At 39.9% G+C, this 21,242-nt stretch overlaps 1 protein-coding gene across 5 annotated transcripts in view; it reads right to left on the reverse strand.

Moving 5' to 3' along the window:
* ASXL1 (ASXL transcriptional regulator 1) overlaps positions 1–21,242 on the reverse strand; it is a 78,943-nt gene that overhangs the window by 9,605 nt on the left and 48,096 nt on the right. For all 5 annotated transcript variants that reach the window (XM_078371135.1, XM_008995553.6, XM_054255136.2 and 2 more), the window contains exons 4-6: positions 1,459–1,579; positions 1,286–1,383; positions 285–378 (exon numbers count right to left, since the gene is read on the reverse strand). In XM_078371135.1, the coding sequence (XP_078227261.1) occupies positions 285–378; positions 1,286–1,383; positions 1,459–1,579 (313 nt within the window). The remainder of the gene's footprint in view (positions 1–284; positions 379–1,285; positions 1,384–1,458; positions 1,580–21,242) is intronic.

A 21,242-nucleotide genomic window follows, 5' to 3' on the forward strand; every position in this document is an offset into this window, starting at 1 on the left:
AGTGCCAAACCGCCATCTTTATTTGTATACACTACACCTTTTACAAAGCACTGGCACAATCAAATCCTTCGTTGGATCCTCACACTGCCCTGGGAGGCAAAGAGGAAGGCACACGGCAGAGCCCGCACTAGAACCTATGGCAAGCCTCACCCACTGGCGGGGCTCTTGCCTGTGGCCCGACAGCTCTCCTGGCATCATAGTACTAGGTCAGAAACCGCTGACAGAGGGAGGCCAGGTCCCCAGGACCTGAGGAAAAAGCATCACAACCATGAGTTCACACATACCTGACGCAGATTCCACGTGGGCCCCGTTTACCTTCAGAGGAGTCAGGACAACTCGAGGCAGCATCACCCCAGTCTTCTTCTTTTGTTTGTTCACCTATATTCCCAGAGAGAACAAGAAGAGAGTCCAAGTCAACTGCAAAGCCACAAAAGTATTCCCTGGCAACACTGTCTCTACTCACTCTCTTGTAAAATGAAGTTCATCTTCAACCAGATCTGCCAAATTATGCTGACAAGAGCCCCGGTTAGTGTTACTGAGCTAGGACTGGTCACTGCGCCAAGCTACAAAAATGTATCGTTACCCCCATTTTACAAGTAAGGAATTTTCCCAAGGTCTCAAGGCCAGTAAGAGTCAGGGCTTATCATTCAAACTGCTCACTCCTGAGCTCCTGTTCTCACTACTCTGCACTACACCATACTTCTCCTTGGATGTTCACGTGTATATTACAAGAATGAACAGAATCAAGCCAAGTGTTGAGCCATCATACCCGTAATCCCAGCACTCTGGAAGGCTGAGGCAGGCAGATCACTTGAGGTCAAAATTTGAGACTAGCCTGACCAACATGGCAAAACCCCACCTCTACTAAAAATACAAAAATTAGCCAGGCGCGATGGTACATGCTTGTAATGCCAGCTACTCGGGATGCTGAGGCAGGAGAATTGCTTGAACCCTGAAGGCGGAGTTTGCAGCAAGCAGAGATCGTGCCACTGCACTCCACCCTGGGTGACAAGTGAGACTCTGTCTCAAATAACAAAACAAAACAAAACAAAAAGAATGAATAGAATCACCCAGCCAAGGTAAAGAAAAAGAGCAAACTCACTCTGCTCAGACCTACTGTTCACTTTTCCTACTGCCCACTGTTAAATGCTACTAACTGCTAGAGACCAGACTTCCCTTCTTCACTCTCTGAACAACGTTCACAGCTCACTACAGGAGAAGGAAGGCTCCTGTCTTATACCTGCCATCATTCACCCTCCCTGGCTAGGCTCTGCCTCTTCCTTACCTGTGAGGAAGCTCTGTAGCTGTCCCTGGGATTGGAAAGAGGTCTACTCTGAGATTCTGTAGAACAAGATGCATTTGAAGATGTTTCATCAAGAGATACTGAAAGAGAGGAAATAAAGGTTAGTCCCTAGTGCCTGCTGTGGCTCCCTCACTCATCCGGTTAAGGGTCCTTACCATCGTTTTCACCACTCACAGTGCTGGCTTCATTAGAACCACAGCTCTCCACATCAGCCGTGTCCTCTGGCTCCTCCCCCTCCACTGCTGCGGGAGTGCGAGACCACTGAAGAGCATCCTTCTGTGACAGCAAGGCACAACTCAGTTGAACAAAACCCTACAAACTCTTCAAGCAAGGCAGTGTATGTTTTTGAAAAAGAGGGATTTAGAAAACTGACAAGTTCCTACCTGACCTCTTTTCCAATAAGTTCTTTTCATAAATATATAATTAAGAAAGTTAGATATACTTTTGCATTCAAACATTATTGAACATTTATAGGGTGCCTCTTGAAAGTGACACCATGCTAGTTCTGGGGAGGGTGGAGTGCTAAGGAGCAGGAAATCAGGGCTCTACTCTCAAGGAGCTCAGCTAAGTAGCAGGGATAATCAAATTGATTACAATACAAAGTACAGTAACACGGGTAAACTCGGAGAGCTGTGGAGGCCCAGAAGGGGGCCACCTAACTTCAATGAGTGGAGCGAAAAGACCGCATGGAGGTGAACAACGACCAAGGAAGTAACATGAACAAAAGGATGTATGGCTTAAGCTGGGTTTTACAAGAAATTAGCAACTAGGGAGACTGTAGGAAGTTCTAGATAGTGGGATGAGCAAATGTGAAAGAATATTCCAAACTCAGGAAAACTAGGGGTGTGGGGAACTAAGACCCATGAAGAGGGATCAATAATTCCATTGTTCTGGAGTCACTGAAGGATATTAACTAGGGGAATAATGTGAGTTTTCTGAATTTCATCCGGCAATCATGGGAAGTCTGGAGACAGGAAGAAGAGTCAGACACTATGATAGAAGTCCACTGAAAAATGCCAGAGATCTAAACCAAAGATTGTGGCAAATGCCAGGGGTCTAAACCAAAGACTGTGGCCACAGTGTTAAGAGTGTAGAGGAGAGCTCCACCCCAAATTTCATCTCCTAAGAAAAGCTTCTTCCAACAGACTTACTACATACAGACTCAGAATTAAACTCCACCCATTCCCAAGAACTTAGGAGTTCTCTCACACCTCAAAACTAGAAAGAGTATAGATGCAGACTGGGAGTTGGAGACAAGAAGAAAAGTTGGGACAGACACTTTCGTGTCTTCTTTGAATAAAAGTATGTGGAAAAGAGTCGATAAAGTCATGATTATGTTAGAAAGATACCATAAATTTAAAAGGAGTGTCCACAACAATCTAACTCATCAATTTCATGGGTCTCTTGACCCACTACATTGAAGTTTCATCAATTTATTTCCATTAGTTTTAGCCAAAATCATGTGTCTTAAATTAATAAAAAAGAAAACAGTTTTCTGGATCTTTATCTCTTTTTCCTACAGAACATAAATGGTCTTCAGAATCAAAAGCTAAAGAATATTTTTAGTTAGGCTTATTGACTGCTATGTTCTTGGTATAATAAAACAAATTTAACCTCTCTCATGGGCAAACTAAGATTAAATACTCCTTAATGAATTAAGGAAATCTATTACATTGGCAAAACTGACCCCAAATCTCCAGTTCTGATGAGAGTGTGAGAAAATCACACATACACTCTTGATGAGAGTAAAAACAGTATGAAAAGGTTCACACACTGCCAGCAGAAAAGTAAACTATTAGTCAAAACCTTAAAAACATATATGTATCTTTTATCCCAATATAAGATTTATACAAGACATAAGAAACATTAACTCTTACAAAGGAGAAAAAAGTCAACTAAACTACATTAAAATTAAGACTTTCTATTCATGAAAAAACATAATTACCTACAGAGCTGAAAAAGATATTTGCAACTTACATAACCAATAAACAACTTATATTTAGAATACCTAAATCAGGCCAGGTGTGGTGGCTCACACCTGTAATCCCAGCATTTTGGGAGGCCCAGGCAGATGGATCACTTGACGTCAGGAGTTTGAGACCTGCCTGGCCAAAATGGTGAAACCCTATCTCTACTAAAAACACAAAAAACAGCTGGGTGTAGTGGCGCGCACCTGTAGTCTCAGCTACTTGGGAGGCTGAGGCAAGAGAATCACTTGAATCGGGAGGCAGACGTTACAGTGAGCTGAGGTCGTGCCACTGCACTCCAGCCTGGGTGACAGAACCACATTCCTTCTCAAAAAAAAAAAAAAAAAAAACCACATAAATCAATGGGAAAAAGGCAACTCAGAAGGTGTGACTTGGACACTGCACAAGAGCATACTGAAGTAGCCAAAACACATAAAAGGTATTTAGTTTCACTAACAATAAAGAAAACGCAAAATAATGCAAATTAAAACCACAATGAAACACTACCACATCCAACAGAATGGCTCAAAGTTTGACAATATCAAGTAGTGTTAATTAGGAGAACAAGTACACTGAAAACGCATCCAACCATTGGAGAACACAATTTGGCCTTATCTGGTACAGTTGAAGATACAAACATCCTCTGACCCAGCAACGTCCCTCCTAGGTTTGGATTCCCTAGAGGAGTACTTGCATATACACACAAATCACAACTCACATGTTCACGATACAGCATTTGTAATGTGGACTATAAACAATCAAAATGGCTGCCAACAGCAGAATCAAATTGTAGTATATTCAATAAATGGATTATATAGCAACAAAAAAAGAATGAACTATAACTACTAACAACATAGATGAATATTAAAAACAAAATACTGAATGTAAGCCAGATACAAAAGAATGCATACTTGATGATTTTGTGAAAAGTTCAAAATAAGCTCAACTAAACTACAGCATTAGGAATGCAAAGACAGGTACGTAACCTAAAGGAAAGCAAGAAAACAACTTTTATAAAGTCAGGACGAAGTTACCTCCAGGCTGGGCGTGGTGGCTCATGCCTGTAATCCAAGCACTTTGGAGGCCAAGGCGGGCGGATCACCTGAGGTCAGGAGTTCAAGACCAGCTTGACCAACATGGTGAAACTGTCTTTAAAATAAACAAAACAAAACAAAACAAACCAGAAGTTACCTCCAGGGGGAAGAATGGGGCTATGACTGGCTAGGAAGGAGCATTGAGGGGGATGGGGGGCTCCTGGCTGTTGGCCCTATTCGATGTCTTGACCTGAGTGGCAGTTACAAGGATGTTATTCATTAAGCTGAACATTTGTGTTCTATGCATTCACTGTATTGCATTTCCACAATTATAAAAGTTTAAAAACAAAAACTTTTAAGGTATTTCCTTCAAGGAACACTACCACAGCCAGCCATTTAAAAGAAAGCTGTAGAGCATTTAACAGCAAGAGTAACGATGATATAACAAGCTAATTAGACAGTTAAATTCATACAGTATGATTCTTTTTTTTTTTAAACGAAAATTTGTCTGAATGTGTCTGCGCAGAAAAATGAAGAGAAATTCTTGCTAAGGTGTTAGCCACCACCATCTCTGAGTGGTAGTTTTTTGTTTGTTTGTTTTGAGACAGAATCTAGCTCTGTCACCCAGGCTGGAGTGCAGCAGCACAATCTCAGGTCACTGCAGCCTCTACCTCCTGGGTTCAAGTGATTCTCCTGCCTCAACCTCCCAAGTAGCTGGGATTACAGGCATCTGTTACCATGCCCAGCTAATTTCTGTAGTTTTAGTAGAGCCGGTGTCGCCATGTTGTCCAGGATGGTCTAGAACTCTTGACCTTAGGTGACCCACCCGCCCTGGCCTCCTCAAAGTGTTGGGATTACAGGTGTGAGCCACTGTACCTGGCCTAGGTGTAGAGTTCTATTAAGTGCTTTATATTCTTTTCAATTTTGGGTATTTTCTACTATGAACATGTATTGTTTTCTATGATTAAGAAAATAACAATTCAAAATAAAACTTAGGTGCTAAATGCTTTACCAACAGCTCTATCAAAATTTCCTTCCTCTAGGTCCTAGAGTCTAGGAAAACCAAGTACTACTTATAAATCTCATTAATTAAACAGGAATAGGGCCTGCCTGTCTGCAATTCAAACTACCAGAGGTTTCTAAAGCCAAGCTTTTTCAGTAAAAAAAAAAAAAAAAAAAAAAAAAAAAATGAGGAAAACAAAACTTTAAGAGTAAGATTTGCTATTCTAGTACTTCATAATTTTTACTGTGCAGACAGACAGGGTCTTGGTCTGTTGCCGAGACTGGTCTCAAACTCCTGGGCTTGGCCAGGCGCACTGGCTCACACTGTAATTTCAGCTCGTTAAGAGGCCAGGGCAGGCAGATCACTTGAGGTCAGGAGTTCGAGATCAGCCTGGCCAACATAATAAAACCCCGACTCTACTTAAAAAACAAAAATCAGCTGGGTGTGTTGGCACACACCTATAATCCCAGCTAATTGCAAAGCTTGAGGCACGAGAATCACTTGAATCTGGGAGGCAGAGGTTGCAGTGAGCTGAGATCATGCCATTGTACTGCAGCTGGGGCGACAAAGTGAGACTCTGTCTTAAAAAAAAAAAAAAGAAGAAGAAGAAAAAAGAAAGAAAGAAACTTGGGCTCAAGCTATCCTCCCGCCTCAGCCTCCCAAAGTGCTAGGGATTACCGGCCAAATCTAAAATTAGCCACACCCAGAATTCTGTATTTTTAAAAAGATCATTAATCTTTCCATATAAACTCTGGAGTTTGACATAATTGACTTTTCATACATTAACTCTATTATGTCTGACAAAACTAAATGGGTTGCTGAAAATAACAGGTGCCAGAAAACATGCCCTAGTAGTGGCCAGATGCAGTGGCTTACACCTGTAATCCCAGCACTTGGGGAGGCCGAGGCGGGTAGATCACAAGGTCAGAAGTTCAACTTCAGCCTGGCCAAGATGGTGAAACCATGTCTTTACTAAACATACAAAAATTAGGCAGGCACAGTGGCAGGCTACACACAAGTCTGAGGCAGGAGAATTGCTTGAATCTGGGTGGCAGAGGTTGCAGTGAGCCGAGATTGTGCCTGCACTCCAGCCTGGGCCACAGAGTGAGACTCCACCAGAAAAAAACAAAACAACAACAAAAAAAGCCATGCCCTAGGATTCACGATTTTAACATTTTGCAAGAATAATTTTCATCATGAAGCTTTTAAAAAAATTAATGAGTGATCTTTCACTGAATCCTATATATAAAAAATTCTATAAAAGACTTTTTAAGCCGGGCATGGTGGCTCACGCCTGTAATCCCAGCACTTTGGGAGGCCGACGCGGGTGGATCATGAGGTCAAGAGATCGAGAACATCCTGGTCAGCATGGTGAAACCCCGTCTCTACTAAAAATACAAAAAATTAGCTGGGCATGGTGGCGTGTGCCTGTAATCCCAGCTACTCGGGAGGCTGAGGCAGGAGAATTGCCTGAACCCAGGAGACGGAGGTTGCGGTGAGCCGAGATCGTGCCATTGCACTCCAGCCTGGGTAACAAGAGCAAAACTCTTTCTCAATAAAAAAATAAAATAAAATAAAAAGACTTTTTAAAAAACTATTTTTTTCTCCAGCTTTACTGAGGTGTATCTGACAAAGAAAAATTATATATATTCAAGGTGAACAACGTGATGATTTGATACATATGTACACACTGTGAACACAATTACCACAATCGAACTATTAATAATTAACCCAGGCCAGTTCACACCTCACACCTGTAATCCCAACAGTTTGGGATGCCAAGGCGGGTGGATCACCTGAGCCAGGAGTTCAAAACCAGCCTGGTCAACATGGTGAAACCCCAATTCTACTAAAAATACAAAAACTAGCCGGGCGCAGTGGCGCATGCTCATAATCCCAGCTACTCGGGAGGCCAAGGAATGAGAATCACTTGAATCTGGGAGACAGAGGGTGCAGTGAGCCAAGATTGCACCACTGTACTCCAGCCTCAGTGACAGTGCAAGAAAAAAATTAACCAATCCTTCATCACATTTAGTTACCATGAGTGGGAAAATGGGAGATGGAGAGTATAAAGACACTTAAGATCTACTCAACAAATTTCAAGACACTGGGATATTTGAACTGCATACTAGATGATAATGCTGCATTGATGCTAAATTTTCTGAGTGTGGTAACTATTGCGCTTATGTAGGAGAATGTCCTTGGATCAATGCCCCCTCCCATCCTTCCCCTAATTTTTTTTTAATTAAAGTTTAATGTACACACAGTAAAATGCACAGATCTTAGGTGTAACATTTAATGAGTTCTAACAAGTGCATATCAAGATACGGAACATTTCCAACACCCTCAAAAGTTTCCTTGTGCCCCTTCCTAGTCAACCCCCATGCTAAACTACCCCTTTCACTCCACTAAGGCAATCGTTGTTCTGATTTCTATGTCCATGACATACTTTAGCCTGTCTTGATCTTGTTTGTTCTTGATCTTCACATAACTGGACTCATACATATATACTCCTTTGTATCTGGTTTCTTTCACTGTTTATGATATTCATTCATATTGTTGCATGTATCAGTAGTTCATTACTTGTTATTACAGGGTAATAGTCTCATATATACCCATGTGTATATTCTCTCCTGATGGACATGTGGGTTATTTCCAGGTTTGGCTTATTAGGAATAAAGCTATTATGAACGTTCTTATAAGCAACTTTTTGTAGGCATGTTTTCATTTCTCCTGAATAAGTATCTAGGAGTAAAACTGCTGAGTCATAAGATGGACTTTATTAAAGTCCAACTTTATTAAAAAGATTTTTATACTCCCAACAGCACCTGATGAGAGTTCCAGTCGATCTAAATCCTCATCATTAGTTGAAGCTGGCAGTCTTATTTTAGCCATTCTAGTGGGAGTATAATGGCACCTCATTGTGGTTTTAATTTTAATTCAGAGTGCTAGAACTCAATGGTTTTAATTTTAATTTGCCTAATGTCTAAAGATGTTGAGCACTTTTTAAGATCCTTTTTTAAATTTCACTTTAAGTTCTGGGACACAGGTGCAGAAGACACAGGTTACGTAGGTATACGTGTGCCAAGGTGCCCGTCGTCTAGGTTTTAAGCCCCACATGCGTTAGGTATTGGTCCTAATGTTCTCCCTCCCATTTCCCCTGACCCCCAGAAAGGCCCGAGTGTGTGATGTTCCCCTCCCTGTGTCCATAGATAAGTGGGAGTTGAACAGTGAGAACCTATGAGTGAGAGCATGTGGTGTTCCGTTTTCTGTTCCTATGTTAGACTGCTGAGGATGATGGTTTCCAGCTTCAACCACGTCCCTGCAAAGGACATGAACTCACTCTTTTTTTATGGCTGCATAAACACTTTTTAATGTGCTTACTGGCCATATTCATATCTTTCTCTTGAAGTATCTGTTCAAGCCTTTCACTCATTATTTAAATTGTCTTTTTAAAACTGTAGTTGTAGAGATACTTTATTCTGAACCTTTTTGATACTGATTATGAGTGTGTATTACTTTTACAAATACATTTTGAACATTATTATTTAAAAAGAAGTTCAATTTTACAGGAAAGCTCCAAGAGCTTTTCATTTTACCTTTGCAGGAGTAAAACAGTACAAAGAACACTTGCTATACACTTTTTACTCATTTATCTATTACTACAAATAAGTTTTTAAAATGCACAAAGTATATTAGGTTTGGCAAGGTAACTGGAAAAGCTAGTGATAAAAAAAATAAACGATCAGTAATAAATAAACCAAAATAAAATGTTCTCCCACAGGTCAGATGTTTTAAAAAATACAAAACACTACGAATGTAACAAATCTGAGCAAAGGAGAGCTAACATTTAAACTGGTAAAGTTTAAACTACCCAAGACTACATTCTGAAGCAAATCTCAGGTATGCCTTTCCTGGTATCTTTTCTGAGCAAAACATAAGTACTATCTCTTAGGAGAAGGCTTACTTGAAGGCTGTTAAAAACTAAGAATATATCAACCATTCAACAGTATACTAGAATTCCCAACCAATGCATAATAGGAAGAAACAAGGAATTAGAAGAGATAAGAATGTCATAATTTCCAGAGAGCATGATTACTTACATTAAAGATACAAGAACCAGGCACAGTAGCTCACATCTGTAATCTCAGCACATTGGGAGGTTTAGGTGGATGGATCATGGGGTCAGGAGTTCAAGACCAGCCTGACCAACATGGTGAAACCCGACCAACATGGTGAAACCCCATCTCTACTAAAGATACAAAAAATTAGCCAGGCATGGTGGCACATGCCTGTAATCCCACCTACTCAGGAGGCTGAGGTCAGAGAATAGCTTGAACCCAGAAGGTGGAGGCTGCAGTGAGCCAAGAACATGCCATTGCACTCCAGCCTGGACAACAGGGTGAGACTCCATCTCAAAAAAAAAAAAAAGTCCAAGAGACTCAGACCTAGTAAGAGAATTTGGCCACATTGTGACATTTGATATCACATTTAAAAAAAACGGAAAACTCAAGTGACATTAACATCACTAATTAACATCATCAATTAGAAAATTTATCCATCAGCCTCTCTAATCCCAGCACTTTGGGAGGCTGAGGTGGGTAGGTTACACCCGAGGTCAGGAGCTTAAGACCAGTCGAGCCAACATGGTGAAACCCCGCCTCTACTAAAAATACAAAAATTAGCCAGGTGTGGCGGCGCAAGCCTGTAATCTGCTACTCCAGAGGCTGAGGCAGAAGAATTGCTTGAACTCAGGAGGCGGAGGTTGCAGTGAGCCGAGATGGTGCCATTGCACTCCAGCCCGGGCAACAAGAGCAAAACTCCATCTCAAAATAAAAAGAAAAAAGAAACTATAACCGTGTGCCAGGGTTGAAGAAAAAGAAAATATAATTTTAACAAAAAAGAACATAAGTTATCTAGGGATAAATTCCACAAAAGAAATATAATCATTTTATGAAGAAAACATAAAACTTTAACAAAAAAAGGCTTAAAACCTTAATGAGGCCAATCGTGTTGGCTACGCTTGTAACCCCAACACTTTAGGAAGGAGGATCACTTGAGCCCAGGAGTTCAAGACCAACATGAGTGACATAAGGAGAGCTCGCCTTTACAAAAACAATCAAAATTAGCTGAACATAGTGATGTGTACCTGTAGTCTCAGCTACTCAGGAGGCTGAGGTGGGAGGACTGCTTGAGTCCAGGAGTTTCAGGCTGTAGTGAGCTATGATTGCATCACTGCACTCCAGCCTGAGAGATAGAGCAAGACCCTGTCTCAACAAAACAAAACTAAAAAAACTTTAAGTAAATGGAGAGCTATACCACGTTCTTAATTAAGAAGATTCTATATCATAAAGATGTCAATTTGGCAGGGCATGGTGGCTCATGCCTATAATCCCAGCACTATGGGAGGCTGAGGTGGGTGGATCACGAGGTAAGGAGATCGAGACCTGCCTAACCAACATGGTGAAATCCCATCTTTACTAAAAATACAAAAATTAGCCGAGCATGGTGGCACACACCTGTAAATCCCAGCTACTTAGGAGGGTGAGGTAGGAGAATCACTTGAACCCGGGAGGCAGAGGTTGCAGTGAGCCAAGACTGTGCCATTGCACTCCAGCCTGGGTCACAGAGACTGTCTGCGCCCCTACCCCCCAAAAAAAGATGTCAATTCTTCTCATTTTGATTTGTAGATTCAATGCAGTTCCAATAAAGCTCTCAACATGATCCTTTTGAGAACTTTACATGGAAAAGCAAGGGTCACAAAGAGCCTAGATACTCTTGAAGAACAAGATGAGAGAAGTTGCTTTTTAGAAAGCTCTAGCAATTAAATGAGTAGACTGGTGGCTCCTAGGGACTAGGAGGAGGCGAGAATAGGAATGACCTGCTGGGTTCTTTTTGGGGTGCTGGAAATATGTAATTAGACAATGGTGATGGTTACAACAACACTCAGTTGTGTACTTTAAATGCGTAAACTGTATGGTCTGTGAATGAAATCCCAATAAAACTAGGTAAACAATGGCTTACTAAATTTAACTGACAGTTCTAACACATTTTTTTGCTTGTTTGTTAAGACAGGGTCTCACTGTGTGGGCCCAGGCTGAAGTGCAGTGGTGCTATCACAGCTCACTTGTAGCCTTGACCTCCGAGGCTTCCGTGATCTTCCCACCTCAGTCTCTCAAGTAGCTGGAACTACAGGCATGCACCACCACTAGAGGCTAATTTTCATATTTTTTGTAGAGATGGGGTTTTTGCCATATTGCCCAGCTGGTCTTGAACTCCTGAGTTCAAGCAATCCACCCTCTTCAGCCTCAAGTGCTGGGATTACAGGTGTGAGCCACGACAACCAGTCTAAAACAAAATATTCTCACCAAAATGTTTTGTTTTTTTTTTAAAACGCTGCACATAACAGATTAAAGTGTACAGAAAGTTTAAAGATCCAAAGTCAAAATTAAACTTTGGAAAACTGGCTAAAATGGTCCATTAATGATGTTTTAATTTCCTCATGAAAATCTTAAAGAATTAAAACTAGTAAAGCAATCTCCATGCATGCTTGAGAAAAGGCTTCACCATTTAAACAAAATACTTAATGTAAAAAGGTTCCATTGAATTTGAAATTCATTTGCATTATCAAAAGCAACTTCAGTATTACAGTTGTCAAAGAAAGAAAAGGGCTGTTATTTAAAAAATGAACACACTCTTAGAATACAGCTTAAAGAAATTGTCTGAGTTCTTATTAATAAGAAAGGAGGTTCTATCAACCAGAAATAAAACAAATTCTTGTAAGTTGCCACCCACAGCTGCAAGTAAAGTTTCCAGTTAATGGTGACCACAGGCCTACAATCCCTCATCTGAAATCCTTGAGTCTAGATGTGTTTTAGAATTTAGAATTTCTTGAATTTTAGAATGTTAATATATGCACATATTGTATATTATCACCACCAGCAACCCATAATCAAACACATAATTAAAAAAAATAATAAAATGTAGACGAATACCAAGTGAAATAAATAAGCTAACCTAGCCCTGTCAGTTTACAACAGAGTGCTGACACAAAATGAGTTTAGACAGGTCAGGTTTTACCATCAAGTCAATCAAGGGGAAAAAATTCCAGTTCTCCTACTATTTTGGATTTCAGAATTGTTAATAAGGGACTATGAACATGTATCAGGAATTTGAAGAGTTCATCATTAAACACACAAATTACACAGACTTTTTAAGCATAAAACGATGTCATGATCATAACAAAGCACATTTCTCAAAATTTTTAAAAAAGATTTGGAAGTTTTATAATTCTATTTTTCTCATCATAATTTAAAAATGCAAAGAAAATTTAATGAAATATTTTCATCAATCCCCATAGAAAGAGCCTCCAAGTCATATCCATTTTACGCATGCATACGATATGAAAAGGTAAGGGGATAGTCCTTTAGAGAAATTCTCACACGTTTGAACATGGAGACAAGTAAAAGGATAAATGTTGGAACAGTGTTTGTAACAGAGATTAGAAAACAGTGAAAAACATAAATACTCCTAATAGGGGACTGGATAAATAAAATGTAGCTATATTGATATGGTATACTATTCAACACCTATATAAACCAACATACCACATACCTCCATGTGAATAGGAGGATGCATATAAAATTAATGACAGTGGTTGCTACTAGGAAGGAACGGGGCAACAGGCCAGGGTGGCAGGTGGGGACAGAACGGGTAGGGTTTGGCATAAAAGGCAAGGGCCTTTCCCACTTTCTCTGTACAAAGGCTTGTGCTTCTGTATTTAAACATGGCAAAACCGAAGTTGGTTAAGGAGCATAAAATTACATTTAAATAGAAGGAATAAATTCTAATATTCAATAATAAGAGTAGGAAAATTATAAACAATATTTTACTATTTCAAAATAACTAGAAGAGAAGAATTTTAAAGTTCTAACACAAAAATGTCTATGCACTGTATACAGGTGTCAAAATATCACCTATACTCCCGAAACACATACAACTATTATATCTCAATTTTTAAAATCTGTAGTGTACTGCATTGAATCTACAAATCACATTGGGAAGAAATGACATTTTTACAATATAGAATCTTCTTAATCAAGAACATGGTATAGCTCTCATTTAGGATTTGTTTTGGCTTGGTTTTTCTTTTTCTTTTTTAATTTTGTTTAATGTCATTTGGGGGGTGTATAAACATGGCAAAATGAACACATATTTCTTTGCATCCTCCTGAAAGTTAACCAGAATGGCTGTAAGGGAACAGTAAAAGTATACATGCATAAAGACAAAGAGTAAGGGAAGGAAAACAGCAGTAGACGAGGGATGTCAACAGAAATCTGAAAGATGGATAGCAGGAAGATAAATAACTGACTCAGCAAAGAAGCAAATTTGAAGTTTATGGCTGTAGAGGGAAAAGCCACAAAAAGCAAGCCAGTACTTCAAAACCCCAGAGCAGGCAGGGAAGTGGAAGATAAGCAGGAACCACTGCAGACAAGAGTTGAAAGGCATGGGGCTGAGAATAGAAGAACTGCTTCAAACTCAGAATAATAAGTCAGACCCCCACGGGTCTTCCTCTTATCCCTAAACAGTCAGGTAATAATCTTCTCCCACTCCAGAGAAAAACAGGAGATTTATATTCTGATTAAACTGAACCAGAGAAGTTCTGGAATAGAAGACTTAGAGGCACAGCTCAAAGGATGGGGGATGCAGTGAGATGTCACACTCTAAATAGGAGCAATAAGTCAAAGACCACACAGAAAATTATGATGCAGGCTGGGAATCATGGCTCACACCTGTAATCCCAGCACTGAGGTGGGCAGATCACCTGAGGTCAGGAGTTCGAGATCAGCCTGTCCAACATGGCAAAATTCCATCCCTACTAAAAATACAAAATTTAGCCAGGCATGGTGGCAGGCACCTGTAATCCAGTTACTCAGGAGGCTGAGGCTAAAGAATTGCTTGAACCCTGGTGGCAGAAGTTGTAGTGAGTTGAGATGATGCCACTGCTCTTGGGCGACAAGAGCAAAACTTGGTCTCAAAAATAAAAAGAAAAAAGAAAACCTTCTGAAATACTGTAAAAACAACAAAAAAAGAACAACAACAAAAACAGAAAATCATGCCGCCACTAGCTTCCCTCCCCACCTTGGCTGCCAAAGCTCCCCAAACAGTGGGAGTACTATAACTCCAACCCCAGCCTACTATCATCTAGATGGCAAGAGATGAAAGGATTTCTCCTCGTAGAAAAAGTGACCAGTCTAGGAGAAAACACCTTCAGAAAGGGCTAACGGGAGGATCTCCCAAAAGCGTCTAGGTACCCAACGTCTATCACAGCCAACAAACACTGCTCACAGACATAGGATCCATCAGTTTGCTCACTGTTGAGTAACCTATCAAGAACCATCAAAATGTTATATGAAAGACAAGCACATAAACAAAAGAACTAAAATGAAACAAAGATAAATAAAATTTCACTGTAAATGTCCTCAAAACGCCCCCAAAACAAATATGAGCGCATTTTATTTTTTTTAAAGATACGGGGTCTTGCTATGTTGCCCAGGCTGGACTCAAACTCCTGGGGCTTAAGCAATCCTTCCACCTCAACCTCCCCAGTAGCCGAGACTACAAACACGTGCCATAGGTCAGCCAGAATATTTTTTTTAAGAAATAAAGGAACACTGCAGAACACGAACAATCTGCTAGAAATTTAAAATGAGATGCCGAAAACAGCATATTATCTCCTAGAGAACTGATTAAAAAAAAAAAGACAGAAAAATAAGCTCCACTAAGAAAGTCCCACATCCAGCAAATATAAGGTGCAGAGGGAGAAAGCCAAAGACGGAATAAAAGAAATTTTCCCAAAATGAAAAGACTCCAGTTACCAAGTTTAATAAGGCAAAACACTCAGCATAATGAATGAAAAAAAACCTATTCACAGCATTATCATGAAATCTCAAAACACAAGAGAAAAACAGATCCTAAAATCTTCCAGTCAGAAAGAACACGATACCCAGGAAACACAACGGCATGTTTCTCATAAGCAGCTCTGAAGAATGTCGTAAGAGTAACATTTTCTGGATTTCTAAGCCAAATCAATAATCCAGTGTGGAACACAGAATAAAGACAGGTAAGGCCTCAAACAATTTACCTTGTAGGCACCTGTTCTCAAGAGGCAACTCTACATGAATTTGCTCTATGTGAATGTATTGTGTAGAGAATGTGCGCATAACTAACGGACTAACAATAAATAAAATAAGATTTGTATGAGATCTAGGAAAGGCAGGACGTAACACAGGAGAAAGTGAAGAGAATTCCCAAGGTATATATAAGAAAAGCCCAAAGAAAACAGCCACACGCATATAAAAGAGTAATTTGCTGGGAAGTTTCCAGCTTTAGCACTGAAAGTCCTACACCCCAAGAAATCCCTCAATCCTGGGCAAACCAAGATGGCCGGCCACCTTACACCACAAACTGTCCGTGGGGAGAACAGGAAAAAAGATGGCTCCAGGATCAAACATTCAGAAAGAAGGATTAAATAGGTATTGCATGTTGAACACATCAAGAGTTATACAGCTCTTAATGGCACTGGGTTTCATCTTTTGTTTGTAATCCATTTTGTTTTTTATTTACCATCTTCATTCTTTTATCTATTTATTGAATTATGTGAAATATAACACGGTTACAAATCCAAACTATATAAAAAGTTATACTCAGAGTGAGTGGCATTGCTCCCCACCATCCCTTCCACTTCCATCCCCGCTAACTCTCCATTCCATTCCTACTCATCCCCTAGCCGGCCTCATTAGTTTCTGGTTTATTCTTCTTGTGTTTCTTTTTCTACAAATGCTAATATGCACACCTATTTTATTTCTCCTTCATCTTTAAACAACAACAACAACAACAATCTGCATGCCTCAGAGTATTTTGCACCTCAATTTTTCACTTAACAATATATTCTGGAAATCACTATCATTTCATAAAAAACTCGTTTTATTCTCAGCTATCAAAGTTTATATAAATAACCACTCCCTCATGTACCACCAGCATTTAGATGGCTTTTAATATTCTGCAACTACAATACTACTGCCTCGAATAACCAAATGGAAACACTGGCCAAAAGGTAGATACAAATATAATTTTGTTAATAGTGTCAAATCTCCCAACCAAAAAAGTACCAACTTGTTTTCCTGACCTGGCCATGGTGGCTCTTGCCTGTAATCCTAGCACTTTGGAAGGCCAAGGAGGGAGAATCACTTGAGTCCAGGAGTTCAAGATAAATCTAGGCAACATAGTGAGACCTCCCCCCACAAGTCAGCAAAAAACAAAAATTTAGATGGGCATAGGCCTGTAGTTCCAGTTACTTGGGAGGCTGACATGGGAAGATTGCCTGAGCCCAGAAGTTCAAGGCTGCAGTGAGCCACAATCCCACCACTGCACTCCAGCCTGGGCAACAAAGTGAGACCTGTTTCAAAAAGAAAATTATTTTTAAGGGTAATGCAACAGTGCTTGTTTTCTCACAGCAAAAAAAGAGGAAATGTTGTGATACATTTAAAATTCTTACTGACATATATTTCTAATGAATAACATAACCACACTGAAGGGGCACAAGGATAGATCTAACCCAAGTAATTCCTAAAGTATTTTGACTTTAAGGATAAGTATGTATCATTAGGCTAAAAACCTAAACAAACTATAAACAAATACTGAGTTCTAGTTAGATTTGTTTTTCCACAGTGGAATGGGTTAACAATTATGAAACTACTAAGTGTTTATACTAAAACTGGGCAAGAAAGTAGATATAAAGAAAAAAATGACACCAGGTTGTTCAGTGTTGGAGTAGCAAGTCACACACATAGAAGTGTAAATTTAGAATGAAACCCCCAGTAAGAGACTGATTTTAAGGTATTAGTAGGAATATTCTATTAACCTACAGACAGAGAAACAGACACAGATATACACCTGCATACTATTCTAAACTAAAAGAAACCCAGGAAAACAGATGATTTCAAAAGTGGGGCTGGAAAAATACAAGTTAAGCCCAGACCATCTTGCTGGGTCAGAAAGCGGATAAGTAAAGAAGTGTTCAGGAATGAGGAAGACACATTAAAAGGACACAAAAGTAGTACATGCAATTCCACTGGCCAGATCAGAGAAAATCTGAACATTAAAGTTTAAAATGATACCAAGAGATTATAACTTAATAATAAAAAAATAAGAATCCATGGGTAGGGCTGGGCGTGGTGACTCAACCTGTAATCCCAACACTCTAGGAGGCTAAGGCAGGTGGATTGAGGCCAGGAGTTGGAGACAAGCCTGACCAACATGGTGAAACCCCATCTCTATTAAAAAGACAAAAATTAGCTGGGCATGGTGGCAGGCACCTGTAATCGCAGTTTATCAGAAAGCTGAGGCAGAAGTATCGCTTGAACTAGGAAACAGAGGTTGCAGTGAGCTGAGATTGTGCCACTACATTCCAGCCTGGGCAACAGAGTGCATAAGATTCCATCTCAAAAAAAAAAAAAAAAAAGGCTGGGTGTGGTGGCTCATGCCTGTAATCCCAGCAGTTTGGGAGGCCAAGGCAGGCAGATCATCTGAGGTCAGGAGTTCAAGATCAGCCTGATGAACATGGTGAAATCTCGTCTCTATTAAAAATACAAAGAAATTAGCGAGCGTGGTGGTGCAATGAGCTGAGATCGCACCATTGCACTCCAGCCTGGGCAACAAGAGAGAAACTCCATCTCAAAAAAAAGAAAGAATCCATAAATTATTTGCAATGAATAAATAAATGGGGAGAGAAATGATAGCTCTCCCTTACTGAAGAGTCACAACTAATAGATGTCAGATAAGTAGCAAAAAGAAAAAAAAAAATCACCCCTTGACAGCTCTTAGAGTACTAACCTTTTTTTTTTTTTTTTTTTTTTTTTTTTTGAGAAGAAGTCTTGTTTTGTTGCTCATGCTGGAGTGCAGTGGCATGATCTCAGCTCACTGCAACCTCTGTCTCCCAGGTTCAAGTGATTCTCCTGCCTCAGCCTCCCCCAAGCAGCTGGGATTACAAGCATATGCCACCACGCCCAGCTAATTTTTTTTTGTATTTTTAGTAGAGATGGGGTTTCACCATGTTGTCCAGGCTGGTCTCCAACTCCTGACCTCAAGTGATCCACCCACTTCGGCCTCCCAAAATATTGGGATTACAGGCATGAGCCACCGTGCCCAGCCTCAGAGTAGTGACTCTTTTAGGTAGGAATCCTTCATCAGTGGATGCTAAAACTAGTGAATAAAAGTATGTGAGACTATTCATGTAGTCTCAAAGTACAGTAAATCCCCCCTACCTGAGGGTTCACTTTCCAGTTTTAATAACCTGTGGTCAACAGCAGTCCAAAAAAAATTAGTTATTTTGAGACAGAAAGAAGGACCACATCCACATAACTTTGTTTACAGTATATTATTACAATTGCTGTATTTAATTCTTATTGTTGTTAATCTTTCACAGTGCCTAATTTATAAATTAAACATATGGGGCTGGACACAGCGGTTCACACCTGTAATCTCAACACTTTGGGAGACCAATGCAAAAGGATCACTTGAGGCCCGGAGTTTGGGATGAGGCTGGGCAACAGAGTAAGACTCTATTTCCAAAAACTAAATAAATGAATAAAATAAACTTTATCATAGGTACATATGCATAAGAAAAAACAGTTTATATAGGGCTTGGATCTATAGTCTCAGGTATCCACTGGTCTTGAAACATCTCCAGCAGATAAAGGGGACTACTGTATTTCTCTACAAGGTACTATTTACAGGAGAGAAACAAGACAGACACCACCTTAACCAAGTGATTGATGTTATCATTATCAGAATCAGACAAGCAGGTATCATGTGCCTCTTGATAATATGTACTGAGGAAGACATTCAGAGGTAATCCCGTCAAAAATGTATTACTTGAATCTAATTAATGAAAAGCACCAAGATAAACCCGTATCGGAGAACTTACTATTAATACAAAACAAATGGTCTATACTTTAAAAAGAAATGAGATTTGACAAACAAACGTACCATGTGATCAAGGATGAGAGCCTCAACCAGAATTCTGTTTTATAATTGACATTAGAAAATAATAGATGAAATTTCAGTAAAATATGCAGATTATTATTTTTTTTTAAAAGGGGATGTTGCCCAGTCTGGAGTACAGTGGCTATTAACAGGGTTGATTATGGCATACTGCAGTCTTGACCTCCTAGGCTCAAGCTATCCTCCCACCTCAGCCTTCTGAGTAGCTAGTACCATAGGTGTATACCACTAAGCCCAGCTCAAGGTACACAAATTAGATAGCAAGCAGTATCATATCAACATTAATTTTTTGACATTGATAACTGCAATGTGGTTATGAAAGAGAACGTCCTTGTTGTTAACTATTTAGAGGTTGGGGGCATGATGTCTGCACTTCAGTAAGTGAAAAAAACATGTAGATAGAATTATAAATCAAATGTGATCATGTCTGGAATTATGTCAAAATTACAACTTCTTTAAAAAAATCAACTAACTGGGCAAAAAACTGGAAAACAAAATTTTAAAACAAATACCATTTACCATAGCATTGAAAATAAAAATACTCGAGGCTGGGTGTGGTGGCTCACATCTGTAATCCCAGCACTTCAGGAGACCAAGGTGGGTGGATCACAAGGTCAGGAGTTCAAGACCAGCCTGGCCAACATGGTGAAATCCCACCTCTACTAAAAATACAAGAAAAGCTAGCCAGGTATGGTGGTATGCACCTGCAATCCCAGCTACTCAGGAGGCTGTGGCAGAATAATTGCTTGAAACTAGGAGGCAAAGGTTGCAGTGAGCCGAGATTGCACCATTGCACTCCAGCCTGGACAACAAGAATGGAACTCCATCTCAAAAGAACAAATTAAATAAAAAATACAAAATAAAAAAGCTTCAGAAAAACATTTTAAGGTATGCAAGACCTCACTGGAAACTATTAAAACACTAAGGAAAATAAATTAAAAATAACAAATAATAACTGGAAATATATACATGCTCATGGATTGGGGAAAAAAAAAACAATGCTGTTGTTTATTCTCCCTAAACTGACCTACAAAGTCAACATAATTCCAATCAAAATCCCAGTTTTTCTTAATTGGTAAAAATTGACAAGTTGATTCTAAAGTTTATAGGAAAATGCAAAGGCGGCTGGGCACGGCACACACATAAACCCAGGGCTTTGGGAGCTTGAGGCAGGAGGATGGCTTAAGCCCAGAAGTTTTAGGCTACAGTGACCTAGGACTGTGCCACTGCACTACAGCCTACCAGCAGAGCAAGGCCTTGTCTCTAAAAAAGAAAGAAAAAGAAATGCAAAGAACCACAAATAGTCCCATCAATTTTAAGGAAGAACACAGAGGATTCACACTACCACCACCTAATTTCATGACTTACTAAAATCGGGAGAGTAAAATATTGGTTTAAGAATAAATAAATAGCCAGGCGTGTGGCTCACCCCTGTAATCCCAGCACTTTGGGAGGCTGAGGTGGGCAGATCACAAGGTGAGGAGATTGAGATCATCCTGACCAACATGGTGAAACTCCCTCTCTACTAAAAATATGAAAATTAGCTGGACATGGTGGTAGGTGCCTATAATCCCAGCTACTCGGGAGGCTGAGGCAGCAGGATAGCTTGAATCAGGCAGTCAGAGGCTGCAGTGAGCCGAGATCGCACCACTGCACTCCAACCTAGCAACAGAGTGGGACTTCATCTCAAAAAAAGAATAAATGGAACAGAGTACAAAAACATATCCTTCCGTGGGGACTCAACTGATTTCTGACAAAGGCAGAAAAACGATTCTATAAAGAGGGGAACGTCATTTCAACAAATAAAGCTGAAACTAGATAAATATAAACACACAAACCTAAATCACTACCTCAAGTCATACATAGAAATT

The sequence above is a fragment of the Callithrix jacchus genome, chromosome 5, assembly GCF_049354715.1.
Source record: "Callithrix jacchus isolate 240 chromosome 5, calJac240_pri, whole genome shotgun sequence".
Lineage (NCBI taxonomy): Eukaryota > Metazoa > Chordata > Mammalia > Primates > Cebidae > Callithrix > Callithrix jacchus.